Source organism: Dermacentor andersoni, chromosome 7 (assembly GCF_023375885.2).
Source record: "Dermacentor andersoni chromosome 7, qqDerAnde1_hic_scaffold, whole genome shotgun sequence".
NCBI lineage: Eukaryota > Metazoa > Arthropoda > Arachnida > Ixodida > Ixodidae > Dermacentor > Dermacentor andersoni.
In genome coordinates this window covers 15,976,200-16,001,948 of record NC_092820.1, presented here as the reverse complement: position 1 = coordinate 16,001,948, position 25,749 = coordinate 15,976,200, and the positions used below count along the sequence as shown (strand labels likewise).

General features: G+C 44.0%; 1 protein-coding gene across 1 annotated transcript in view; it reads left to right on the top strand.

Moving 5' to 3' along the window:
• Window positions 1–8,025, top strand: part of Syx5 (syntaxin 5) — a 177,117-nt gene extending 169,092 nt beyond the window's left edge. Inside the window, exon 10 of the mRNA XM_050182368.3 lies at window positions 7,750–8,025. Within this exon, the coding sequence (XP_050038325.1) occupies window positions 7,750–7,909 (160 nt within the window). The 3' untranslated portion in view covers window positions 7,910–8,025. The remainder of the gene's footprint in view (window positions 1–7,749) is intronic.
• The last annotated feature ends 17,724 nt before the right edge of the window (window positions 8,026–25,749 follow it).

The window sequence follows — 25,749 nt, the reverse complement described above, 5'->3', positions numbered from 1 at the left end:
AAACGCACGTGGCACAAATGGCGCATCGTAAGCTCGCAGTAATATTTCCGGCATGATAGACCATCACAAACAGTTCTGGAATTCACTCTGACGAGGGGCTGAAGCACACAGCTGACGCGACCTCGCCCAGTTCGAAGTGCGGGCGGCCATCTTCTCCGTCAGTGTGGTCACCGGATGTCTGGCTCATGGCACTAGTCCAGAGTGCGCGCCCATTGGCGGATGCTCGTGTGCCTCCGCCTTGGAGGAGTAAACGTCCCCTTTTTTCTAAAGTTGTATCCGACTATAGGTAAACGTACTCCTTCACAGACTCTAGAGGCTGACTGGCGATCTTGAACTCTTGTTCCTTTGCCCGGTTATTAATCATTATCTTTATCTTCTGCATATTAATTTTAAACTCTACTCTTACACTCTCTCTGTTAAGGTCCTCAATCATTTGTTGTAACTCATCTGCAATGTTGCTGAATAGAACAATGTCATCAGCAAACCGAAGGTTGCCGAGGTATTCGCCGTCGATCCTTACTCCTAAGCTTTCCAAGTTTAATGGCTTGAATATTTCTTCCAAGCATGCAATGAATAGCATTGGAGAGATTGTGTCTCCTTTTCTGACCCCTTTGTTTATAGGTATCTTCCTACTTTTCTTGCGGAGAATTAGGGTAGCTGTGGAATCTCTATAGATGTTTTCCAGGATATTTATATAAGCGTTCTGTACTCCTTGATTACGTAATGTTGCTATGACTGTTGGTATCGCTACTGGTTCAAATGCCTTTTCGTAATTTATGAAACCCATATATAGAAGCTAATTGTACTCTGCGGATTTCTCGATTACCTGAGTGATGACATGGATGTGAGCCATTGTAGAGTATTCCTTCCTGAAACCTGCCTTCGTTGATTAAAGTCCGGTGTTGCCCTTATTCTATTGGAGATTACCTTGGTGAATGTTTATAAATACTGGGAATAAGCTCATGGGCCTATAATTTTTCAATTCTTTAGAGTCTTTCTTTTGTGGATTAGTACTATAATGTTTGTATTTTTCGAGTTTTCTGGGACCCTTGTAGTCAATAGACAATACGTATAGAAAGTTGCCAGCTTTCTGTGCATTATGTCTCCTCCATCTTCGATTAAATCGACTGTTATTCCATCTTCTCCTGCCACTCTTCCCCGTTTTATGTCTTGCAAGGCCCTTCTGACCTCATTGCTAGTTATAGGAGTTTCTGTATCCTGTTCATTACTGTTTCAAATGGAGTTATCCTGAATCCTCTGGGTACTGTACAGGTCAGTATAGAATTCTTCCACTGCTTTACTATACCTTCGAGATTGCTGATGATATTACCCTGCTTATCTTTCAGTGCATACATCTTGATTTGTCCTATGCCAAGTTTTCTTCTCACTGATTTCATACTGCATCTATTTATTACTGCTTCCTCAGTCTTTCTCAGGTTATAATTTGGAATATCCCTTATTTTCTCCTTAATGATTTGTTTTGACAGTTCCGTGAATTCTATATTATTTCTTTAGTTGGACACTCTCATTCTTCGTCATTTCTTTATTAGGTCCTTTGTTGCTTGGGAGAGCTTGCCTACTGGTTGCCTTGGTGCTTTGCCTTCCACTTCAATTGCTGCCTCTGAAGCCAGCCTAGTTACGGTTTCATTCATTACCTCTATGTCATCTTCATCTCTGTTCTAAGGCTGCATATTTGCTTTCAAGTACCAGCCTGCATTTGTCTGCTTTTACCCTTACTGCCTCTTGGTTGGCCTGTTTCTTCTTGACCAATTTTACTGTTGCTCTCTTCAAATTGAGGTGAACCCTTGCCCTCACTAACATATGATCACTGCACTTTACCCTACCTAACACTTCTACATCCTGGACTATGCTGGGATTGGCAGAATGTATGAAACCAATTTCATTTTGTTGTTTCACCATTAGGGCTTTTCCAGGTCCACTTTCTGTTGATACATTTCCTGAAACAGGTATTCATTATTCGAAGCTTATTCCTTTCGGTGAATTCTACCAGCATCTCTCCTCTAGTGTTCCTAAAGTCGACGCCGTAGTTGCTGATTGCTTGTTCACCAGCCTGCTTTTTCCACACTTTTGCATTAAGTCCCCCATTACTACAGTATACTGAGTTTGCACTTTTCTCATCGCTAATTCAATATCTTCATAAAACTGATCTACTTCCTCATCATCGTGACTGGATGTAGGACTACTTTGTACTACCTTTAATCTATACCTCTTACTAGGTTAGATTACGACTCCTGCTACCCTCTCATAAAGCAAAAGAAAGTGCTACTTGTCCACTTGTATTTCATTTTTAGAAAAATACTCATTGACATTACTCTTGACAATGACAAGGGCAGTCGCAAGGTTTCATTTTCCCTCAACTGTGCACCACCCACACTATCGCATATGAGTAATTTCATTATCACGTAGGGCTGAGCTGGTTTGCTGGCTTGCGAAACTCGTGCAAACTGCAAGTAGCAGAGAATTCCACTTCGATGTGATGCCGCGGAATGTCTGAACGTCCATACCACTTGACCAAAAATAGCTGCAGCGGTGAATCCACTGCTTTGACTCGGATTCTGCATGGGCACGCATTTGCGCTTTGTTCAAGAATATCACACCGCCGTCTGTCAAGTGCCGTTTTACTCACCAACGGCAGCAAAGGGTGACGATGGCGTGTGCAACAGCACTACTCCCCAGTTAGATGGCAGGAGATTTGCGATAAAGGTATGCAGACCCTTCAAATGTACTTTTCTTGGCACGAAACGTGCGTTGCAAGGTGTCTGGAATGGTATTTACACTGTCCACGTCGACTTAGTAGTTGCCTTTAGTGTCACTTTAAGGAGGGCACGTATGCCAAAAGATATTCTAATGCAGACGAAAGAAATGTTTATGAAACCTAAGATGAATGTCAACAATGACTTCGAGAAAAGTAACATGCTCGGATTAAGTAAGAGCCTGGTTGTTGATGAAAAGACGAGGAGACATATTTTTCCTGTTTGGTGAATGAAAAATCATAAAAGACGATTTAGAAGGGTTAACTGATAGCCGGTTTGCTACACACCATTGCATCAGGGAATTCAAATCTGCTTGTAAGTCAGAAAACATTAAGGTCAGAGCTGTGAGAAAAGATGCCTGTGTCATCTGCATGCAGAATACACTTAGGGTGAGAAAGGCAAGAAAGCAAGTCATTAATATATATTAAAAACAAAATGGGCCCTAGAATAGATCCTTGGGGAACACCTTTATCATATATGAGAGATTAGAAAAACAATCAACAAGGTGCAGCCTGTTAGATCAAAAGCTTTTTAGCAGTGCTAACGCTGGAGCAACAATGCCGTAACACTCAAGCTTTAAAAAAAGCATGTTATAGTCAATAAAATCAAAAGCCCTTAAAACATATATAAATACAGAAGCTGAAATATCACCATGATCGATGAAAGACTTAATCCAGTAAAAGCTTGTTAATTCGACACCCATTCGGATAATTCAGATGGCTCTATTGGTCCCGGCCAAAGTGCATGTTAGTCTATGGAACCAAACCTTCGTTAATTCGTCAGAATTTGGCCCCGAACCGCTTAATTCAGACAAATGCGGACGGCTGCCACTACACGATAGTGTGGTAGAGCAGTGCTGGCACCACTGGAGTGAACCGAAACCTGAGAGGCATCGCCATCGTCATCAATTAGTGGGGGGGATCGCAGTGTCACTGAACGTCGGTGTCTTCTTTCTCCGCTCCTTTCGCCTTCGATGCCATTTTCCCTTTGTGTTGTTATTGTGTAATTGTGTTCCCCTTGTGTTGTCATTTCCCTTTCTGTTCCCTTTGGCATCATCTCTTCTTGGGGAGTTTTCTTTTTTCGTTGTGACCGTGTTTTGCATGCCACCACCATCGTATGCTACAGTGATGGCAACGCCGGCAAAGCGGCAGAAGTACGAAGCCAAGAACTTGGCAACTAAGGTGGAAATTTTGCAGGCTTTGAAGACTGGGGAATCGCGACAACACATTATGACCAAGTACAATCTGAAGCGGAGCATGTTGGGAACGTACATGAAAAATGAACAAGAGCTTCTTCAAGCCTTCAAAAGCAAGAAGTTTCATGCATCAAGAAAGCGGTTGCAAACCGCAGCTCATCCCCAGCTCGAAGAAGCTTTGCTCCAGTGGGTTACTGACTGTCGCAACGTGCATCTGCCTTTGAGCGGACCTCTCATCATGGCACAAGGAGAGAAGTATGCTGCAATGATGAACATTGAATCGTTCAGAGCTTTAGAAGGGTAATTCGCGAGGTTTCGGGAGAGACAAGAACTCGTCTTCAGAAGTGTATGCGGCGAAAAGACCAGCGTTGATGAAAGCGTGACCACCCAGTGGAAAAATGTGAAGCTGCTTGAGCACACCGCCGCATATGAACCAAGTGACATGTTCAATGCAGATGAAACTGCTCTATTTTTCAGAGCTCTGCCCGACAAGACGCTGACTTTCAAAGGGGACCCATGCATTGGTGGCAAGAAGTGCAAGCTAAGGATAACAGTGCTGGCACGGAGCGCTTGCCACTTGTTGTCATTGGGAAGGCGCATAAGCCACGTTGTTTTAAAAACGTCAAAAGCCTTCCTGTCGAGTACACAGCGAACAGGAAGGCTTGGATGACCTCGGACATTTTTCGAGGCTGGCTGCAGCAGTTAGACTGGCACTTCACATTTTAGGACCGCAAGATAATTATGGTTGTTGACAACGGCAGTACACATAACTGTACAGTTGAACTAAAGAGCGTCAAGGTAGTTTTTCTGCCGCCCAACACTACATGTGCCCTTCGGCCGATGGACCAGAGTATCATTCACTACTTGAAGTCAAAGTACCGAAAGCACCTGCTACAGCGAATAATCTTATGCTCAGAAGTTGGAAAACTGTATGTAGTAGACTTACTTGGGTGCAGTGCACATCATCGCCCACGTGTGGAAAAATACACCTCCGCAAGTCATCGCCAACTATTTTTGGCACAGCAGTTTTGTGAGGCCCGAGCATGCGGCAGTAGCTGACAAGGTGTCAGCCGAGTCCACCGATGATGACTGCCCAACCTTCGATGCTGTCCTTCCCACAGGTGTGACCCTTCAGGACTACATCGCGATTGATGATTGTGTCGCCACGACTGGTCTCCTGACTGATGAAGAAATTATAAATGATGTCACGGGCGCCCGAGAAGACCATGATTCAGACGAAGAGTCATGCAAGGAGGTGCAGCCACGACCTCCTAACACCTCACGAGAAGTCACGGAGGTGCTTTTGATATTGAAGGATGTTTGCCTGAGCACTTCCGACAGTTTGCGGGCTGTTGGCCACTTGGAAGAGTTAAGAAAGATTTTGATGTCAGCCTGAGTCTGCACGAAAGAGCAGACGACTATTGCAAAATAATTCACTAAATAAAGGTATGCTTCTCCAACTTGATTTTAATTGTTTTTTCTGTTCATTCAGTAATTCGGCATTTGCATAATTCGGACATTTTTCCCGTTCCCGTGAAATCCAAATTAACGAGCTTTTACTGTATTATCTGTGAAAAGTGCGATGGCAGCATCAGTAGACAACCCTGAGTGGTATCCAAACTGAGAAGTTAGTATGTTAAATTTCACGTAGTACTTGTGTAGTCTTGTTTCTGTAAATTTTTCCAAAACTTTGTCATGGAATGGAAGAAGAGGATTTGGACAGTAATTTTCAGGGGAAGATTTGTCACCTTTCTTCAAAATAAGTATGACCTTTGCAACCTTGAGTTGCTCAGGAAGATAACCAGAACTGAAAATAAGGTTAAATACCGTATTTGCACGATTGTAAGTCGACTCGAATGTAAGTCGACCCCCCCATATCGTGTGTGACAGGGGAAAAAAACTAAGAAAAGCGTACCCGCGGGCGCATTCCATAACGAAAATTTATTAGTAGCTGGCATGGTCACTGGACTACTTCTCCTCACTAGTGCTGCCATCGTCATTGCTGCTACGGTCCCGAAGCACGTCGCCGTCCAGTGAAATTCCGCATTCGCATACATAAGTCCACGCCGAAAGCACCCAACCACACAGAGCCATCAGGGAGGCTCTTTTGACATGTCCAGTTGTATAGGTTCGTGGTCCTCTGCTGCCAGCCACTTGTACTCATGGCAGAACAAGTCCTTAATAGGAGAAGATCCAGGCTTCTCTCATGACCGTGTCACACGTCACTGGCAGGGACTGATCACGCATTTCGGCGACGTATGCCGCAAGCTTGGCCTTCAGCTCTGGAAAGCATCCCGACTTCGCTCCGCGGAAACCTCTTCACTTGCCGTCACAATTGAAAGAAAATTTTGCTTCGCTGCCATCGCCACTCTCGCACCACCCATTAAGAAACATCAAACTTGCGGCCCACTGCACGGTTATTTGTTTCTTCAGCGTAAAGGACGGCAGCCCTCTTCAGCGTGGCTGTGAACGAGCACCGAATGTTTAGTGGACTCTGAGCACTCATGACGACTGAGGAAGCACGGAAGTAGCGCGTGGCCGGCAGTAAAATCGAACGCATGAAACCAAAGAGCTACAGGGAAAGAGAAACACGCAAGCCGCGAGCAGTGTCCGCTCTTCCATGAACTGTCGATACTCCCCGCAAGGGCCGCTGTTCTGATGGTGCTGCCGCAAATGGAACAGCGGCACTTCCATGAACTATCGACAAACCCACATGAGTGCTGTGGGCACTGTAAAACTCTCAAAAATGTGGAAAAACCCTTCCGAAAGGCGAACAAACCAGCGGGATAGCGGAAAGCTACAGGTGGGGCCGTAGAGCAAACATAAAATTGGAACTACGTTGTAGCTCCCCTGATATCCTGTTGGTCTCGCTTTCTTTTTCGGTGCTATGTTTTGATTTCGATTGTAAGTCGACCCCCCCACTTAAGATTTTCAAATTTTAAAAAAGAGGTCGACTTACAATCATGTAGATACGGTATGTGGCTGAAAATGGGACAGATTGTAGAACAAATTAATTTGATGTGTTTTGCGGAGATGTCCAGACCAGGGCCAGTTGATTTAAAACCTAAAATGACATATTCAAGTTTTTCAGTGTTTGTGGGATAAAGAAAAATAAGATTGCGTGTGCGACGGGTGAACAAAAGAGAAGAATCGGGACTATCAGGAAAGGTACTACGTGCAGAAAAGCATTAACTGAAGGCATTAGCTATCTCATTTGGGGATGTTATGGCCATGCAGTCTATATATAGTGATGTAATCGGGTCGTGCGAATCAGAATTATTTAAGAATTCATTTACCAACTGCACATTTCTTTTTTGGCAAGCAAACCATTTTTTTTATATTTGTTCTCATCTGGCACTTGTGTCCACGTTTTATGCAAATCACACAACTATTCAAACTATTCGCTTCAATATTATTTGATAATAATTACTATTCCCTTTGACACCACTTTAAACCAAAAGATCGATATTGGCACAAGCCCAACAAGCACTCCAAGTTCGTCTAAGTTCAGTCTAAATTAGAAAAGAAGTCTGCATAAGCTAAAAAGCCTCCTTAAATACGCATTAAGCAGTTGCTAGCCTCCATAACAAAACACAACATGTTCCGAAACAAACCTATTTTAAAGAAATACCACCAGATATTATTGAGCACCTTTAAATAGCTTTGTTGTTTCTGCTTTGACATATTGATAGTGCACAATGTTGGTAAGGGCATACCGTTCCATTCTGAGCAGCTTTGTGTGTTTAGTAGTTGACGCACGGTGGCCTGGTGATGTTTCAGGATTGATGCCAATGTGGAGGACACGTCGCTAAACGTGGAGGCTGCACACTCGGAGATCCTGCGCTACTTCCAGTCGGTGACCTCTAACCGGTGGCTCATGATCAAGGTGTTTGCAGTACTCATTGTTTTCTTTATCATCTTTGTTGTCTTTGTTGCCTGAAACGAGACACGTGCAGTGCTGAGTCAAGCAGCTTCAACTTTCCAGTAGCATTACAAATGCAGAGAATGATGACATGTATAAAAATAGACAATAAACTTTCATTTGTCAGTCCTGTGGTTAGCTTGTCTATTCTTGTGTACAGACTTTTTTTCATGGCAAAGAGGAAAGAAGCAGGTGAGGAGGAATATGTCGCATCTTTCTTCCTCTCAATGGAATGTTTGATGCAATTGTGGTGGACCCTTCCCATGCTTTGATGCTCTCAAAAATTCAGTTCCTTCACTTTTAGCACAGTTTGCAGAACACATTCTATAACTGCTCATGCAGATTTATCACGAGCCTTTGATAGTGAGATGTTTCAGGATATTTTGTTCAGATGCCAAGTGAAAGCAAATGCATTACTTTGGGCGTATCACTTTACCCAACAAAAATTTGACTCATTGTGAAGGCTCCATGAGCTCATGTACCTAAGCTGCCCCATGCTGTGAAAAACATGTAGGTATGTCTACTAATCTCAATGATAAGGTTTCTTAAAGCTTACTTCCAAGACATACATGGTGTGCTGCACACTACTACTTTCAGCTTTATGTAACTTATAACCACACTTGTACATGTTACAGAAAAAAAAGAGCCAATTACAATTACTTTCCAAAATGTAATTGATTGTGATTGTCCCACAACAGTAATTGAGGAATTACTAAAAAATAATCAATTAATTAAATGTTACTTTCCTCCTACTTTTATTAACCTTGCACAAATACAGTAAATAGAATGAACTGGTCTGGCTCTTTCAGTGTGTCCTCTGAGGCCCTTCACACATTTACCTTCACTAAGTATCCCTTTCCAAAAATTTTCTTTTATTTTCTCTCATTTTATTGTGGACACATCTGGCAGTGACACTGAAAACTGACTTGGTGTGCAAGCTCGAGAGAAGGGCTGTTTTGTAACGTACCAATACCATTCTCTCAAGAGTGGTCACAGATTGTCACAAGATTGTGAATGCCATAACGCTAGAGTCTGGGTTCTCTATGAAGTGCAGCGCTCAATTGTTGCTGGGCCTAAGGGAAGGTGTTAGCACCAGGGACAGTGAAAAACAGAAAAATTCTATTAGGTTATTCCTTGGGATCAACGTCTGACGTGGCCATCGCTATCGAACCATTTACATTTGTCAGCCAATATCTGGTGGACCTCATCTCGACACCCTTCAATGGTTAGCCATTTAGAATTAAACTACCAATTGTAACAGATGCCAGCAAAGATGCGGATTCCTTGAAAAGGTGTCCAAATCTCTAATGTATAATATAGTGCTGCATATTACTCAGCCCTAAAAATACTGTTCATGTTACAATCACAGATAGGTGTATATGAGTCACATAATATCTAACAGATAGAAACATGAGATTACTCGTCGAAAACTTCTCTATCAGAAAAGTCATAGCCTGCACTAAGTGAAGAAGAATTTAGCAGCAATTCTTATCACCTATGAAGGTCACCTATAAGCGCTTCCAAGAGAGAGAGAGATTTTTCTCATATGAGAATAGCCCAAAAGTGGGACCTCCAAGAGAAGTGTAAAAATATGCAAGCCTGCCATGTTCGGGTGATCCAGACATAGTTGCAGGATGGTTATTGTTGGATGGAAGTAACCCATGTATTCATCCCTTTGAACTCTGTAGTTCCTGCCAAATTTAAGTTCTCAAAGCTGTGTGGCCTCTCAGAGCTTGTTTCTTCAATAATGTAACTGGTTACATGTAATCGTGAGAGACAGGCCACGCTGCAAAAAGCGACAACCATGGTAGAACGATGGGCCCAAACTAATCACCTAGCATGCTCTTCAGAAAAATTCTCTTTTATGCACCCACTTCTACGGGCAGAAAGAGTCGCAATGACAGACCAAATATAAAAATTAAGGTTGGCAAAGGCGAAATGCCCGCAGTTAAAGAAATGCAGATTTTGGGTCTACACATTCCGGAAAGAGACAACAATGGAGAAATAATTAAGAAAATTGAAGCGAAAACAACACAAATCACAAGAATGGTAAGAGAGTGGCAAATAACCCAGAGGCATGAACGAGAGCAACGCATTGAGGCTCATTCAGACGTTCGCAATCAGCCAAATAGTATACGAAGCTCCGTACATCAAATGGCACAAAGATGAGATGAACATGATGAATTCACTCATCCAAAATCTTTAAGCAAGGCCTTGGCCTACCGGTAACCACTAGCACCGAAAGGTTACTGGTGCTGGGCTGACAAAAAGCCAAGAGACAGACTCCAAAAACAACATAGAGGAAATTACATGTACTTATCATTGAATTAAAGAACTAAATTAGCGGAAATACAAGTGGATGGAAAAAAACAACTCTGCACAGGTAGGGTGCGAGCCCATGTCTTTGCATTATGTGTGCGATCCTCTTACCAATTGAGCTACTGCAGAGCCGTTTTTCTATCCACTTTCTGATGTATTTATGTTTATCTGCTAGAACTAAACCTGGGAGTGTTAGTTATTGCCACCACTCACGGCCTTCACGGCAGATGTGGAATATGCTTTCCGCCGCAGCTCACATATACATGATTTGTTTGAATGAAGGCAACTCTTTATAAACGCACACAAGCTACCTGAAGAAGCCAATGCTACCGGATTCGATGCATCGGTAAGTAATGAACCATAGGAAAGAAAGTGAGGGCCCGATTTTTATTAGTGATATCACAAGAAGCCAAGAAACAAAGACACCAAGGACAGCATAGGGGAAATAACGTGTGTATTATTTGAATTATAGATTTGAATTAGTGGCAATAAAGTGAATAAAAAAAACTGGTCGCAGGTGAGGCACGAACCCACATCGTTGCATTACATGTGCGATGCTCTTACCAATTGAGCTACTAGAGCTATTTTTCCATCCACTTCCTGATGAATATATGTTGATCAGCTAGAACTTGACCTGGGAGCATTAGCCATCGTCACCACTCACGGCATTCATGGCAGATGTGGAACATTCTTTCGACCACAGATCCCAGATACATGATCGGTTTGGACGCACACAAGCTACCAGAAGGAATCAATGCTACTGGATTCGAGGCTTCGCTACGTAATGAACGAGAAGAAAGGAAAGCGAGGGCCCAATCTTTATTAGTCATATCGCGAGAAGCCTAGAAAGAAAGACACCAAAAACAGCATAGGGGAAATTACATGTACGTATTCTTCGAATATATTAATTTGAATTAGTGCCAAATAAAGTGAATGAAAAAACAACTAATGTAGTTGCAGATCAGGCACGAACCCACGTCTCTGCATTTCATGTGCGATGCTCTTACCAATTGAGCTACTGCAGAGCTGTTTTCCCATCCAATTTCTGATCTATTTATGTTTATCAGCTAGAACTAAACCTGGGAATGTTAGCCATCGTCACCACTCGTGACATACATGGTAGATGTAGAAAAATTTTTCCACCAGAGATCATGTATGCGTGATCGGTTTGGGTGAAGGCAACTGTTTATAAATGCAAACAAGCTACCAGAAGGAATCAATGCTACCGGATTCGAGGCCTTGGCAAGTAATGAACCTTAGGAAAGGAAAGTGAGGGCCCAATTTTTATTGTTCTTATCACAAGAAGTCAAGAAACAAGGACTGCATAGGAGAAATAAGATGTACATATCAATTAAAATATAGATTTGAATTGGTGCCAGTTAAAGTGAATGAGAAAACAACTGGCTGCAGGTAAGGGACAAGCCCACGTGTTAGCATTACATGTGCGATGCTCTGACCACTTGAGCTACTGTAGTGCCATTTTTCAATCCACTTTATCTATGTTCATCTGCCAGAACTAATCCTGGGAGAGTTAGCGAGCACCACCACTCCCGACCTTGACGGCAGATGTGAAAGATCCTTTCTCGCGCAGTAGTGGCGTATACGTGATCTCTTTGCATGAAGGTCAGCTGACTAATAAACTCGCAATGCTACCTCAAGGCATCTATGCTACCGGATTTTAGGCATCGCTATGTAATTAACTAGAAGAAAGGAAACCGAGGGCCCGTTTTTTAGTTGCATCACATGAAGCTAATAAAGACACCACAGACAGCGTTGGGGAAATTAGATATAAATAATCATTGATTTAAAGAAATACATTAGGGGAAATAAAGTGAGAAAAATTAACTAGCCGCAGCCGTGGCATGAAACTACGTCGTTGCATTACGTGTGTGATGCTCTTACAGTTGAGATGCTCTAGCGCCGTTTTTCTATCCGTTTCTGAGGAATTTTGTTTACCTGCTAGACGTAAACCGTGGAGTGTTAGACAGGGCCTCCTCGCAAAGCCTTGACGGAGTGTGGGGCATCTTTTCTGCCACAGGCATCAAGTCTGCGTGGTATGTTTGGGTGAAGGGAAGTGGTTAATAAACTCACGCATGCTTCCCGAAGGCATCTATGCTGCCGGATTCAAAGCCTCATATGAAACTATGAGAAGAAAGGAAACTGAGTGCCCATTTTTTGTTTGGCATATCAGAACAAGCAAGCAGACAGCAAGGACAGCATACGGGAAATTAGATGCAACTAATTTCAATCTCAACCTTGCAACGTTTAACGCTAGAACGTTATCTAGTGAGGCGAGTCTAGCAGTGTTACTGGAGGAATTAGCGGGCAGTAAATGGGATATAATAAGCCTCAGTGAGGTTAGGAGGACAAAAGAAGCATATACAGTGCTAAAAAGCGGGCACGTCCTGTGCTACCAGGGCTTAGCAGAGAGACGAGAACTAGGAGTCGGAATCCTGATTGATAAGGATATAGCCGGTAACATACTGGAATTCTATAGCATTAACGAGAGGGTGGCAGGTCTTGTGGAACTTAATAAGAGGAACAAATTGAAGGTCGTACAGGCCTATGCCCCTACATCCAGTCATGATGACCAGGAAGTCGAAAGCTTCTATGAAGACGTGGAATCGCCGATGGGTAAAGTCAAAACAAAATACACTGTACTGATGGGCGACTTCAATGCCAGGGTAGGCAAGAAGCAGGCTGGAGACAAGTCAGTGGGGGAATGTGTCATAGGTTCTAGGAATAGCAGGGAGAATTATTAGTAGAGTTTGCAGAACGGAATAATATGCGGATAATGAATACCTTCTTCCGCAAGTGGGATAGCCAAAAGTGGACATGGAGGAGCCTGAATGGCGAGACTAGAAATAGACCTCATACTCTGCGCTAACCATGGCATCATACAAGATGTGGACGTGCTCGGCAAGGTACGCTGCAGTGATCATAGGATGGTAAGAACTTGAATTAGCCTAGACTTGAGAAGGGAACGGAAGAAACTGGTACATAAGAAGCTGATCAATTGGTTAGCGGTAAGAGGGAAAATAGAGGAATGCAGGATCAAGCTACAGAACAGATATTCGGCTTTAACTCAGGAAGAGGACCTTAGTGTTAAAGCAATGAACGACAATCTTATGGGCATCATGAAGGAGCTTGCAATAGAAGTCAGTGGTAACTTCGTTGGACGGGACACCAGTAAGCTATCGCAGGAGACGAAAGATCTGATTATGAAACGCCAATGTATGAAAGCCTCTAACCCTACAGCTAGAAAAGAACTGGCAGAACTTTCCCAAGTTAATCAACAAGCGTAAGACAGCTGACATAAAGAAGCATAATATGGATAGAATTGAACAAGCTCTCAGGAACGGAGGAAGTCTAAAATCAGTGAAGAATAAACTACGAATAGGCAAGAATCAGATATATGCGCTAAGAGACAAAGCTGGCAATACCGTTACTAATATGGATGAGATAGTTCAGGTGGCTCAGGCGTTCTGTAGAGATTTATACAGTACCAGTGGCACCCACGACGATAATGGAAGAGAGAATAGTCTAGAGGAATTTGACATCCCACAAGTAACACCGGAAGAAGTAAAGAATGCCTTGGGAGCTATGCAAAGGGAGAAGACAGCTGGGGAGGATCAGGTAACAGCAGATTTGTTGAAGGATGGTGGCGAGATTGTTCTAGAAAACCTGGCCACCCTGTATACGCAATGCCTCATGACCTCGAGCGTACCGGAATCTTGGAAGAACGCCAACATAATACTAATCCATAAGAAAGGGGACGCCAAAAACTTGAAAAATTACGGCCTGATCAGATTACTGTCCGTTGCCTACACAGTATTTACTAAGGTGATCGCAAATAGAATCAGGAACACCTTAGACTTCTGTCGACCAAAAAACCAGGCAGGATTTCGTAAAGGCTACTCAACAATAGACCATATTCACACTATCAATCAGGTGATAGAGAAATGTGCGGAATATAACCAACCTTTATATATACCTTTCGTTGATTACGAGAAAGCGTTTGATTCAGTCGAAACATCAGCAGTCATGGAGGCATTGCGGAATCGAGGTGTAGACGAGCCGTATGTAAAAATACTGAAAGATATCTATAGCGGCTCCACAGCCACCGTAGTCCTCCATAAAGAAAGCAACAAAATCCCAATAAAAAAAGGCATCAGGCAGGGAGATACGACCTCTCCAATGCTATTCACAGCGTGTTTACAGGAGGTATTCAGAGACCTGGATTGGGAGGAATTGGGGATAAGAGTTAATGGAGAATACCTTAGTAACTTGCGATTCGCTGACGATATTGCCTTGCTTAGGAACTCAGGGGACCAATTGCAATGCGTGCTCACTGACCTGGAGAGGCAAAGCAGGAGGGTGGGTCTAAAAAGTAAACTGCAGAAAACCAAAGTAATGTTTAACAGTCTCGGAAGAGAACAGCAGTTTACGATAGGTAGCGAGGCTCTGGAAGTGGTAAGGGAATACATCTACTTAGGGCAGATAGTGACCGCAGATCCGGATCATGATATCAATCGTCACATCTGGATCATGAGACTGAAATAATCAGAAGAATAAGAGTGGGCTGGGGTGCATTTTGGAGGCATTCCCAGATCATGAACAGCAGGTTGCCTTTATCTCTCAAGAGAAAAGTGTATGACAGCTGTGTCTTACCAGTACTCACGTACAGGGCAGAAACCTGGAGGCTTACTAAAAGGGTTCTACTTAAATTGAGGATGACGCAACGAGCTTAGAGAGAAAAATGATGGGTGTAACGTTAAAGGATAAAAAAATGAGCAGATTGGGTGAGGGAACAAACGCGAGTTAATGACATCTTAGTTGAAATCAAGAAAAAGAAATAGGCATGGGCAGGACATGTGATGAGGAGGGAAGATAACCGATGGTAATTAAAGGTTACGTACTGGATTCCAAGGGAAGGGAAGCGTAGCAGGGGGCGGCAGAAAGTTAGGGACTGGATTCCAAGGGAAGGGAAGCGCAGCAGGGGGCGGCAGAAAGTTAGGTGGGCGGATGAGATTAAGAGGTTTGCAGAGACAATATGGCCACAATTAGTACTCGACCGGGGGTAGTTGGAGAAGTGTGGGAGAGGCCTTTGCCCTGCAGTGGGCGTAAGCAGGATGATGATGATGAATAATTTAAATACAGAAATAAATTAGTTGCAATTAAAGTTAATGAAAAAACTAGAAGCAGCTGGGGTACAAAGTGACGTCTTAGCATTACATGCGCGATGCTCTTACCACTTTTGCTACTGTAGCACCGCTTCTCAATCTGCTTTCTGATGTATTTATGTTCATCTGCTAGAACTAAACATGGGAGTGTTATCCAGCACCAGCTCTCCCTGCCTTGACGGCAGATGTGGAAGATCGTTTCTGCCGCAGGCGTGACGTATACGGGATCTGTTTGGATGAAGGCAACTGGCTAATAAACTCGCTATGCTACCTCAAGAATAAGAAAGGGACAAAGGCTAGCCAACGTTTCGATAGGAGGACCTGTCTACTTTATAGGCGGCCTCGTCATCCTCAGCATGTTAGTTTAAAGGGTTAATAGAGTAACGTCACGTGTGGTTGTCGGTGGCGGCTGGTTCCCAGGTAGCACAAAAGAGATACATAACGTTTCTATATCGTGTATGCAAGACGAAAGAAACGGCTTAAAGAAGACATGAGTAAGACAACTTTTTTAGTAAAACGTCGTATATGCCGGCTAATGTCTGGCTTGCTTACTTTTTACAGACGATTAGAACAGCTCTTCAAAACGTATTCGAAAATCTGGTCTTGAAATAGGATTGGGAAAGACACAAATCCCTTTGCCAGGGCTCTTCATATATGATTTCTAAACGCTCTTAAGACGTTATCTAAAAGCTGGTCTGGAATTAGTCTTGAAAGGTTTACGATAATCTGAAACTCGTTTTCGCGGTTTCCAAAGAGTCGAAGCGTCGGTGTCTAGTCCTACTGAGCTCCTGGCGCAATGCCAAGCACCGTTGCCTATAGAGGCCGACGTATCCTCGACCAAGTCACCTGAAAAGGCACATCTCCAAGGAAATGAATTCGCAATGCCGCCTTTGATATGCAGCAACGATGTTTATAACCCAAATGGGAATGACATCTCGCTTTTGTGCCAGGGCTTTTGTGCCAGGGCTTTTGTGCCAGGGCTTTTGTGCCAAAAGACACAATTTATAGATTATAAATCGGAAACTAGATTGTTTGACCGCTGGGTTACGTAGATCTGTGAACAGCCAGCGCATGCGTGTATGTATATATATATTCTTGGGTCACAGCCCAAAATAAATCAGTTGGAAGTGCCGCCCGTGTTGTCTGTATGAGTCTTACTTTTGTGAGTGTTCAATTGCGGCAAAAAACATGTCTTTTAGCAAGCACCAACTAGGTCAACAATCAGTTCTCTTGCGCCAAGAGCGCATGAAATTAGCATATCACAAAGCAACACTTTATTGCAAAAATAATATTTATGCAAGGTTTGAGCAAAATATATGAGAAAATCAAAGTAGATCTAATTAAAAGCACATCAAGGATGAATAAAGCTACGAGAAACAATTCTTAATGAAATAGGAATTAATCAACAATGACTAGAACATGCATAAATGAAATTCATATGTACACTTACAATGGTGAACAGCAAGAACACGAAATGTGCTAAATTTTCTTATTTTGAACAGTAAAGAGCACATGCTATCAGATGTTGATCAACAATGACTAGAACATGCATAAATGAAATTCCTATGTACACATACAATGGTGAACAGCAAGAACACGAAACGTGCTAAAGTTTCTTATTTTGAACAGTAAAGAGCACATGCTATCAGATGAACAGACTAGAGTTATTTAGACATTGATATCACAGCAAGTGCAAGAAGCAGAATGAAAATGCGCGCATGGTATCTGCTTACAAGCTATGTTACCAATAATCTAGAAGCTTGAAAAGAACACAAAAAGGAATAACGACACATACCATTAAAAATCAATCCTGTGATAAAAATCAAACAACGGGAACATGGTAAGCTTGAAAATATTGCCTGTATGGTGCGTGAAATATAGTAAGGGTGAGAGAAGTAAAAGAACCATAAAACTAAACACTCTAGTGAATGATCCTAAAGAATACTCAAACAAGGAAATCTGTGTAACAAGTGAGCACCACTGTAATGCAAAGCACGACGAGACTGAATAACGCTATGCATAACTAAAACAACCTTAGTACTCTAGTACACGAGAAATGAATGTGCAAGCCTCATCATTAGAAAATTGTATAAACCTGGAAATTTCTCGGCCGTGGCGGCCGAATTTCGATGGGGGCTAAATGCGAAAACACCCATGTACTTAGATTTAGGTGCAGGTTAAAGAACCCCAGGTGGTTCCAAATAATTAAATAGTGGTTCTGGCACGTAAAAGCCCATAACTGAGTTTTTGAACCTGGAAATTAACTGGAATGCACAGGAAGCTGCGCTTCAGTAACCAAGGGAGCAATGGTCATAATAAATACGAATCTGTTTATATAAACAGCATTGTACAAAAGGCACATATGTACCACTCTCGCAAGAACAGGCATAAGGTCGCAATCAATCATTTGCAAACCCATGAATACATTAGTATACACCTTGCACACATATCCAGTCTCCTAATGTAAATAAAATGAATTGGCTCGCCATCCTGACCCTGCAAACGTGGATGCCCAGCGAAGCTGGACATCCCGCTTTGACATTTACGTTTTGACGTTTTTGACAGCATGTCGCCACCCGTAGCGGTGCTGCAACAACACTGAAATCAGGTGCTAGGCTCATTCCATATATGCAAGGCTAGGAACGTTAATGCCCACGTCGCAAGCTGCCATCGCCGCGGCAGCTTCTGCAGCAGTAATCGCTATCGGGAAAAGTATGCGGGGAGCGCTACGTGCTTCGCATTGTTACCAGGCGCACCTTATCAATTGAGTCGCTCGGATGCTTGTTTTGCGCTTGTGCTTTATTGAAAGGTACGCTAATGTATGGGCTGTGCGCTTCATTTTGCTGAAGCCTCTGCCTTACAGGGGTACGAGCCATCGCTTCTGGCCCATCACTGCCACCACGATCGGCCCATATTTTCGGTAACGGACACGGACACAAAAAATGCCGACCAACTAGGGGCTAACAGCTTCGCTGTAAAAAGCACTCTGAATGACAAAAACCTTTCACACATGTAGCCCCCAGCCAATGCTTTACCAGTTCACCCTCACTTCACATCCAAAAATTATTTGGCACAGAGTCCAGGCAGAGTTCCATTGATGAACAGGTTGGGAAAATACCGTGCACCTTGTACTCTACAGTTCCGCTGGCAAAGGCACTGCCGTGCATGCTGGTACTTGAAATGTTTTCACTGTAGACACACTTGCTGGCTTGGACAGGTATGCCCAGATAATTGCACTGGTGCTCCATTTCGTCGAAGTGGACGTGACATTTTGCACTACGCTGGTAGTTGAAAGGTTTTGAATGCAGATGCAGTGGCTTCACCAGGATGACTTGCCCACACACCATCTCTGTCACATGCATGCGCTCACTCTTCACTTGGTAGCACTGAACTTTAAATGTTCCCACTCGGTGTGCTTGCCAGATAAGTGGGCAGGCCTCACACTCAAATTTTTGCAGCTTCTAATGAAACATATAGCAGCACACTTAAGCTACAATGTGCTAAAGATATGCTAAATTTTATGACTTATGAAAGTGGCATGAGCATAAAATATGCAACTATAAACATAAATATGCATAATAAACATAAAATATGCAAATATGCAATAAAGATGAACATAACCAATGCTAACTATAAAAATGTATTGCGGAAATTGTTTTGAACAGGCTGTTCAATGAAATGGGCACATATTATGTAGATTCCACATTAAGTATACTAAGCATTTCAACTATGTAATTTACAATGTAAATTGCGTTCACTCGCCCTTCCTGTGCTAGCAATCTGATTGCTTGCATTTCTTAAACGATTTGGAGGACGTCCTTAAAAGCAGATGAGGGAAGATGCCCCTATGTATATCCACGTATTCTCCCACCCTTTGACCAGGGACCTGTGTTGATGCCAACGGTCTGAATCAGAACGATCAGTTGGCACATTGCAATGAAGCAAGAATTAAAGCCACTATGTACTTTATTCCATTTATTTACCCTAAAGGCCCAGCTTGAGAATTGCATAGGGAGGGGAGGGGGGAGAATTGATATGCAAAAGTATAAGGCAACATGCATATGAGTCGAATATCCTTATATGAAGTCGTACATACAATGCAACCTTTACATCTCTTCTCATTCGACAACATCATACGCCAATAATTCCTACATTATACAAACAATAATTTTACATCCTCTGACATCTGAAGAAATGTAAGCAGAAATGTTAATGTTTCTAATTTGCGAATGTTTCATTGTTTGTTTGAATATAATATGGTCAATTATTTCAGCTATATTACTTGGGAGATGATACCATTCGGAAATGGCTAAGTGTAGACATGAAAACTGCAATATTTTAGTACGTGCAAATGGTTGTTCGACTTTAAATTCGTGATCAATTCGTGGGAATTTCTTTTTGGCTGGTAAGATGTGTGCCCGAGGGAAGATATTCGGGTGATTAAGATATTATCGCGTTTTATGTCACCTGTCATCTGTTTAGTACCATTCAAGACACAACGCTATGTTACAAGAGTAAGTCCGATATTGCTGCATTTATTGGTACACTGTCGCCTTGCAATCACATCTTCAACTAAAACGTCCAGGTGAGGACCAATATGTGCAATTAATTATGCACAAATCCATTCCGCAATACAAGGCTAAAATTGCTGTGCAAATAACCCATATTGCCGCAGACAGCTCTCCACATGCCAGTTACGACCACTCTCGTGAGGTATCCTTCCAAGCACCTCATCGCTAAAGCCCCCAGGCATTACTCATCGCATCGCCATTAGAAGCGCGCCAGAAACGGCTCGCGGATGGCGAGACATCGCGTGTCTCCCGCGCACGCGCACACGGCAGCGCCCGAGTCCCCCCGTCCAATGAGAAATCACGGCGTGGCTCCTGGTCTTCGGGGCGCGTGGAAGTGTCTTCGGTGTGGAGACGTGGTTCGCTGTTGATAGGCTCCTGTTAACTCTGTTTGCAAATTGCGTGCATGAAAGTGCTTTAGGCTTGAGTTTCCGTGCACAAATCGCCCACAATAAACCAATTTGTTTAGTGTGCTTCATTGAAGAGTGCTACATATTTCTGGTGGAGGTGCGGGGGATGATTCTAAGTCCCCAGTTCGTAAGAGAGCGGAGCACCGACCCGCAGCGATTGGAGTCCGGAGAACTGACTCCAGTACACCAGCGCACAAGCCGCTGCCTCCGAGGAGACCCGCCCGAGTTCGGACTGCCTGTTGCTACAGCAGTGCAGGCAACAGTTACCAGCGACGGTGCAACCATGACCAGCCCGGTGGCATTGTCTCAGCTCATCATGTACCCGCAGCGCACGCCCGAGTCCTTTCATAGCAATATGTTCAACGATGTGGAAGACAGGTGAGAACACTTCGAGCGAGTCGCAGATTTCCACGGCTGGGACAAGGCAAGGAAGCTTCGCAACGTGCACTTCGCGTTAGAAGAGTCAGCGAGGACATGGTACGTGAATCATGAAGTGGCGCTATCTTCATGGGAAGAATTTCGGAGACAGTTGTTTGCCACGTACGCCAGCACCGATCGGCGAGAGAAGGCAGAGCACGCTCTCCAAGCCAGAAACCAGCGCACTAACGAGAGTGCTCGTAACTGGCATGTGGAGAGCTAGCTCTCTGCGGCATTACATGGCAATATTACGTGAACTCTAAGCAGCAAGTGCTATGTACTTTTACCCATCAACTTACTTAATGAACTGACATTCCTCCGTTTCATGTACGTTTGGAAAATTTTTTGCACAAGGACCAAGAACAGTGGATACCCTGTTCCGCAAAGCGCACGAACAGTGCACAAAGCGAAAAAACTGCGCGAGCGCTTCCGAAACTCCGTGCATGCACATATATGGCACACGCACGAACTCGGAATCTGCCGAGTTCGAGGCCACGCAGCGTAGAGACCGGCACCAGTCACAAACAGCAAAAAATAGTGACTACCTGGAGTAACAAGATGTTTTACGCCAAGGGGATTTACGACTCACGAGTGCAGTATCCACTAGTGAGTTATACATAGTATATGCGGTATCCGATAGCGAACTACAGAAAATATAACATGGACAAAGCTAGAAGCAGCCACAGATATTGCTAGCATTCCGAGGCGCAAAAAAAAAAGGAAATCGAATTCGGCCGTCTCATATTGGACACAAAGTTCCTCTTAACACCATGAAATACCAGTCACGTGGGATAAAAGGGACCAAAACACAATCGAAGTTGAATCGCAAGCGATAACGGCACGGTGTGGTTCACGCAATATTGTACGAGTGTGCTGTAGGCCAAAACACGGAAATACGACGGGCACTTCACCTCATCGCTACCGTACTCGTGATGAACAAGGTCTTCACACGGACCTCGGAGAGGTGCTTCGCGTCGTCTGCTAAGCGCTGAAGCGCGCCGCTCTGCCCACAGAGCTCTGCCTTTGGTGCGAGTACACGTCACCAAACGCAGGCGATCGAGGTGGCTTCGTGGGGAAGTGCGCCTCACTCACTGGAGCATTTTCGGGTTGGTTTTCTCTACAGCTTGCGAACAGCCTGCTTAGGCAATGTGCATGAACAGAAACAAGCTTCTCACCACATAAATCACTTAGAATTTTTTGAATAAGTGATGAGGGTAAAAATAGTCATTTTTCGCACTCTTTATTTGCTGGGGCCATTTTATTTTACTCTCACAGCACTTGGTGTAGTGCATACCAAGAAACCTATTAGGCGCACTCTTCTTGGTTGGAGTCATCACGTGATGAGCCTAGCGCGCTGTTTCGCGCATGTCTTGGTGCTAGAACGAATTTCCTTAATTGACTTAAGAAAACTACCGAAACCCGCAATAAATTTCACAGAAAGTTGGAGAGCAATTGTTCAATCATGCATCATCATGTTTGCCATCGATTTTAACATTAAGGAGGGCAATAATATTACTTCGACAGCAGCTAAGAAGTGTCATCCGCTGCTTCGCGAATCTTATTGACGCGTTAATGTCGCTTGTAGAGGTGCATGGAGTGCTTTACGCGATGTATGAAAGTGCTTTCCCCAGTAAAGCAACTGATTTGGCGGCAATTTTACTCCCCCTTTTTATCTTTCTACATCCTATAAAAAAATAAAATTAATTTTTGTTGTCACAGCTTGGGTAAAATCACCGAAGCGGCGCCGGCCCTTTGACGGCTACCTGACGCGAGAAGTCGCATTCTCATTGAGAAGAATCGTCGGTGAAATATTTAATTGCATTGGTTAGGTGGAGTGAAACATGTGGCGCCGACGCTTGTTTATTTTTCTTTGTCCTTGGAGTCAATGCACGCCGCATGCGAATGCTGTTTCTGTCCGTGTTGAATAGGTAATTGGAGTGAAAAATCTATTATCTACGTGGCTCTTTTCTAGCCTAAATTACGTCTTGCCGGGTAATTAAGTCGTTGTTCCCTTCAATTTCATTTCAGTACTTCCTCGGAATAGGCCATATGCATATTCTCACTAGCATATAATAATTTGTTAATTGTGCGGTATACGTGCCGAAGCCTGCGTTATACGTGCCGGGCTCTGCGTTACGTCATAGAGGTGAGCACCGGATAAATTTGGAGAGTAAGAGGAATTGATTTCTCTTTTCTTTTGGGGGGGGGGCTAGGGGGAGGGGGGGGCTAGGCTGAGTGGGTAAAACTCAAATATGAATACGGCACAGGAACGCTTGCCGCGAACAAGCGATACTGTTGCCGTCGTGGAGAAGTCGCCGCTCCGTGTGTTGGACGAACGCGGCCGCGATAAATAAACCGGTGGTCATGACGCCTGCCCGGTGTCGTCTGCCGACAGCATGCCGGTGGTCGGCAAACGGGCTGGCCATTTGCAAAAACCAAGCCCGGCCCAAGCCAGATTGCTGTGGTCGGGCCAGCCTACATTTTAACTGACCATGGGTGTCAGCCCGTCCTACCGCCCAGCCTTTTCTTTTTTGCTTAGGTCACACTACCCCACCTTAGCTTAATATGCTGATGTGGTGCAGCCAACGACTGTTTAACTGAGTGACTAGCCACTCACGAGTTAAAGATTCTGGGATGACTCGCCGAATCGAAAGACACCAGAGGCTTTTCCATTAAACGCATTTCAGTCGACTTGCATGATGAATTGCATTTTCTTCAGTTGCTGGTTGCCATGGCACTTTGGCGATAAAAACGCTGCAACAGTGCAGGATAATTTCATTTCATCGGTGCATTTTCGGAAACTTACCATGTCGCGGCTACCGGAAAAAGAAAGACGACGCATGGTAGATCTGTGCCTACAAAACTATTCTCAACGCATTATATCGGAGATGACAAAAAGGCCACTGAGAACTGTGAATAGAATCGTCCAGGCTTACAAGAAGGATGGAAGAATTGCAGATTCTCTGCGTAAAGCCTGGCAAGGAGAGACCACTGAGCTGAAGACATGACCATTGTTGCGGCGGCTGCTGCGAACCCGACCTTCACTGCTCAAAAAATTAAGAACAGCCTCAGGCTGGGTGACGGCTCTGACACGACAATCAAGCGTCGCCTCTATGTTAACTATAAATTCAAACAGCGCTTAAACGACAGGACCAGAATGAGGAGGAGACAAACACGGCGCTGAACTTACAACTGAAATCAGTTGTAAGTTCAGCGCCGTGTTTGTCTCCTCCTCATTCTGGTCCTGTCGTTTAAGCGCTGTTTGAATTTATAGTTACCATGCAACACCAACTCGCCCAATCCGCTGCCCTTCCGCCTCTATGTGACAGGCCTCAAGAGCAGAACGGCGTCGCAAAAGCCACTGGTGAGTGCGTCCAACAAATAGAAGCGATTATATTTCGCCCTGCAGCATGAATAGTGGAAAAAGTCGTGTTCACAGACCAGTCCACATTCGTAACAAGATGGGGCCAGCGAGTTTAGCGCCCCGACAACTTTCGGTAAGCACAGTTAGCACGAAATACCGTGTCCTATAGAAAGTGGGCATGAACTTCTCTTAGAGATATGGAAACGAAGACAGGTATATGTTGTTAGTCAATTCGTAGAAATTTGTCACAAGCGAGTATTAGAATTAACGTTGCGCTTTTCTGGCCGTGTTTTAAAGAATGTATTATGCGAATAAATGTTATCTGTTGAACAGTGCTGTACGTACCATAAGACTTTTGGCGTTTCAGCCGAGATGATACGTTTGTTTAATTCGTATTTACTTCCTTCCAATTTTGTTTTTCAAGTTGGTAAACCAAAGAAAGTATCCGATTTACTGGCGCCGTACTGGACGCACACACGAACAAATGTTTACCTTAAAGGCCGCCGGGGTGTCTCAGTTGTTACGGTGCTCTGCTGTTGACCCGAAAGACGAGGGTTCGGTCGCACTTTGATGGACGCAAAATGCTAGAGGCCCGTGTGCGGTGGCAGTGCACGTTAAAGGAATTCCAGGTGGTCGAAATTATCCGGAACTCTCCACTACGGCATCTCTCATAACACGAGTCGCTTTGGGACGTTAAACCCCACAGACCATAAATATTTGGCTGAAGCTAGGCACACATCATTATCTGTGTTGGTACTGGCATTTTAGGTGTAACGTCTTGATTCGACATTACTGACTACGAGGAACGCCAACGCAGAGGGCTGAGTAAGAATCTAGGCCATCTGGGCGATCAATAACGTGTTCTGATATCGCACAAATCGAGGGCTCCTTTACATTTCGCCTCCATCGTAACGTGGCCTGCGCGGCTAGCAGTAAATCCCGCGAGCTTGTAAGCCACATTGTAATCTGTGATTATAAATGAAATCACATGTGCGGTCATTGTTTATTCATTTCATGTCGTATTACGTGATAAGTGGAATATTACACAGGGAAGGCAGCGGTGACCGCTCATTTGATTGTGCGGATGAGGCCTAATGCGTAGCCTGTTAGGGCCCACCAAAGCATTGTGAAAGGTCAGAAGTGTGTGTTTGTTCTTCATAGCCTTGAGTTTGTATATGCTGATTCAAAGAAGGTAATAATTTTTTTTTAGATATATGCCGAAGTTCATCCAGCAGTCGCAGCCAGCGGCCGCTCTGCTGTGAGCGTCTGGGGCGCCGTAACAACCGAAGGCCTTGGGCCCCTTGTTAGAATCCAAGGCTGCTTCAATGCGGACTTGTACTGCTCCATACTGGATGATGTGCTGCTGCCGTACCTTGTCGGTGGACCATTCCCGGACAATTAATTTATTTTTCAGCACAACTCGCCAATTCACAAAGCAAAAAAGGTCAGTGCCTACCTGGACGACCGTGACGTGGCAGTTCTCAAGTGGCCACCACAATCACCCGACATCAACGTCATCGAGTATGTTTGGGGCTGAATGAAGTGTTCCATGGCAAACCTTGGACGCGCTTTCGGTGGTTGTGGAAGAGGAGTGGGG